Source organism: Cynara cardunculus, unplaced genomic scaffold (genome assembly GCF_001531365.2).
Source record: "Cynara cardunculus var. scolymus isolate 2C unplaced genomic scaffold, CcrdV1 Un_Scaffold_13394, whole genome shotgun sequence".
Classification (NCBI taxonomy): domain Eukaryota; kingdom Viridiplantae; phylum Streptophyta; class Magnoliopsida; order Asterales; family Asteraceae; genus Cynara; species Cynara cardunculus.
Genome location: NW_020208569.1, coordinates 1 through 1,060, shown reverse-complemented (window position 1 = coordinate 1,060; position 1,060 = coordinate 1). Strand labels below are relative to the sequence as shown.

The following is a 1,060-nucleotide window of genomic DNA, read 5'->3' as shown; positions in this document are numbered from 1 at the left end:
CTAAAGTGTTGCCCGAGCGTTTGCTGAATCATACAATCAGTCGCTGTGTCGACTGATGCAGTGGCTTCGTCAAGTACTAAGACTTTGGTTTTCTTGAGTAGCACACGCCCGAGACACACCAACTGCCGTTGACCCACACTCCAGTTCTCTCCGTTCTCGGTAACTATAACGTTTTATATGAAACTAATTAGTAAATTTAATAAAGATATGTGAAACCCCATTAGAGTTACTCTGTAAAAGAGCTCTTAAAATGAGAAGGGGGATATCAACATATATCAAAGAGAAAGTGTTCAAGTCTAGCCAATGCGAGACTCTAACAATCCCCCACAGAGGGTATGCGGGCAAAGATGTCCCAGAGTATCGAGTCCCGGGTAAAGATGTTCCAGATAGTAGATTTTAGCTCTGATACCATATTATGATATGTGAAACCCCATTATATTACTATCCAAAAGAACCCCTGGGGACTAAGGGAAGAAGGGATCCAAACATATATCAGAGAGAAAATGTCCAAATCTAGCTGATCCGAGACTCTAACAACGCTCAAAGTAAAGATGATGAACAAGAGTTCGGGTTCAAGTAATGAAGGGGTAAAAAGACCTGATGAATCAAGCTTCCCTTCCTTTTTCCTCACTTCATCTCCAAGCTGGCATTTATCAAGAGCCTGAAGTAACAAATATTGGTAGATTATAAGACCAGGGACAGTTCAGGTTCAGGGAACCGCAAAAAAAATAAAAAACTGAGAAACACTCTAGTAATTGTTCATCTGTACAGTATGCATATGTGGATACAAGTAATTTATAAGTAATTTTTCATGTATCCACATGTGCATTACATGCACACATACATTCAATTACTTGTATGCACATGTGCATACCGTGTTCAGTTTTTCAAATTTTTGGGGTTTTCCTTGGACCACCCTCTATAAGACCATTTGATGTTTGACAGAATCAAAATCCATATTATGTAATTTATCTACCTGCCATATCTTATCATCTGTATACTCTTCAAGAGGATCCAGGTTGCTTCTAATAGTTCCTTCAAACATGGTTGGATCTTGAGG

At 39.2% G+C, this 1,060-nt stretch overlaps 1 protein-coding gene across 1 annotated transcript; it reads right to left on the bottom strand.

Moving 5' to 3' along the window:
- Positions 1-5: 5 nt before the first annotated feature.
- LOC112505628 (ABC transporter C family member 3-like) lies at positions 6-1,057 on the bottom strand (the record flags this gene model as incomplete). The annotated part of the gene is made up of 3 exons (XM_025109507.1): positions 6-163; positions 598-661; positions 977-1,057. Coding segments are annotated over 3 exons (303 nt in total), but the record flags the coding sequence as incomplete, so codon positions are not given.
- Between the last annotated feature and the right edge of the window lie 3 nt (positions 1,058-1,060).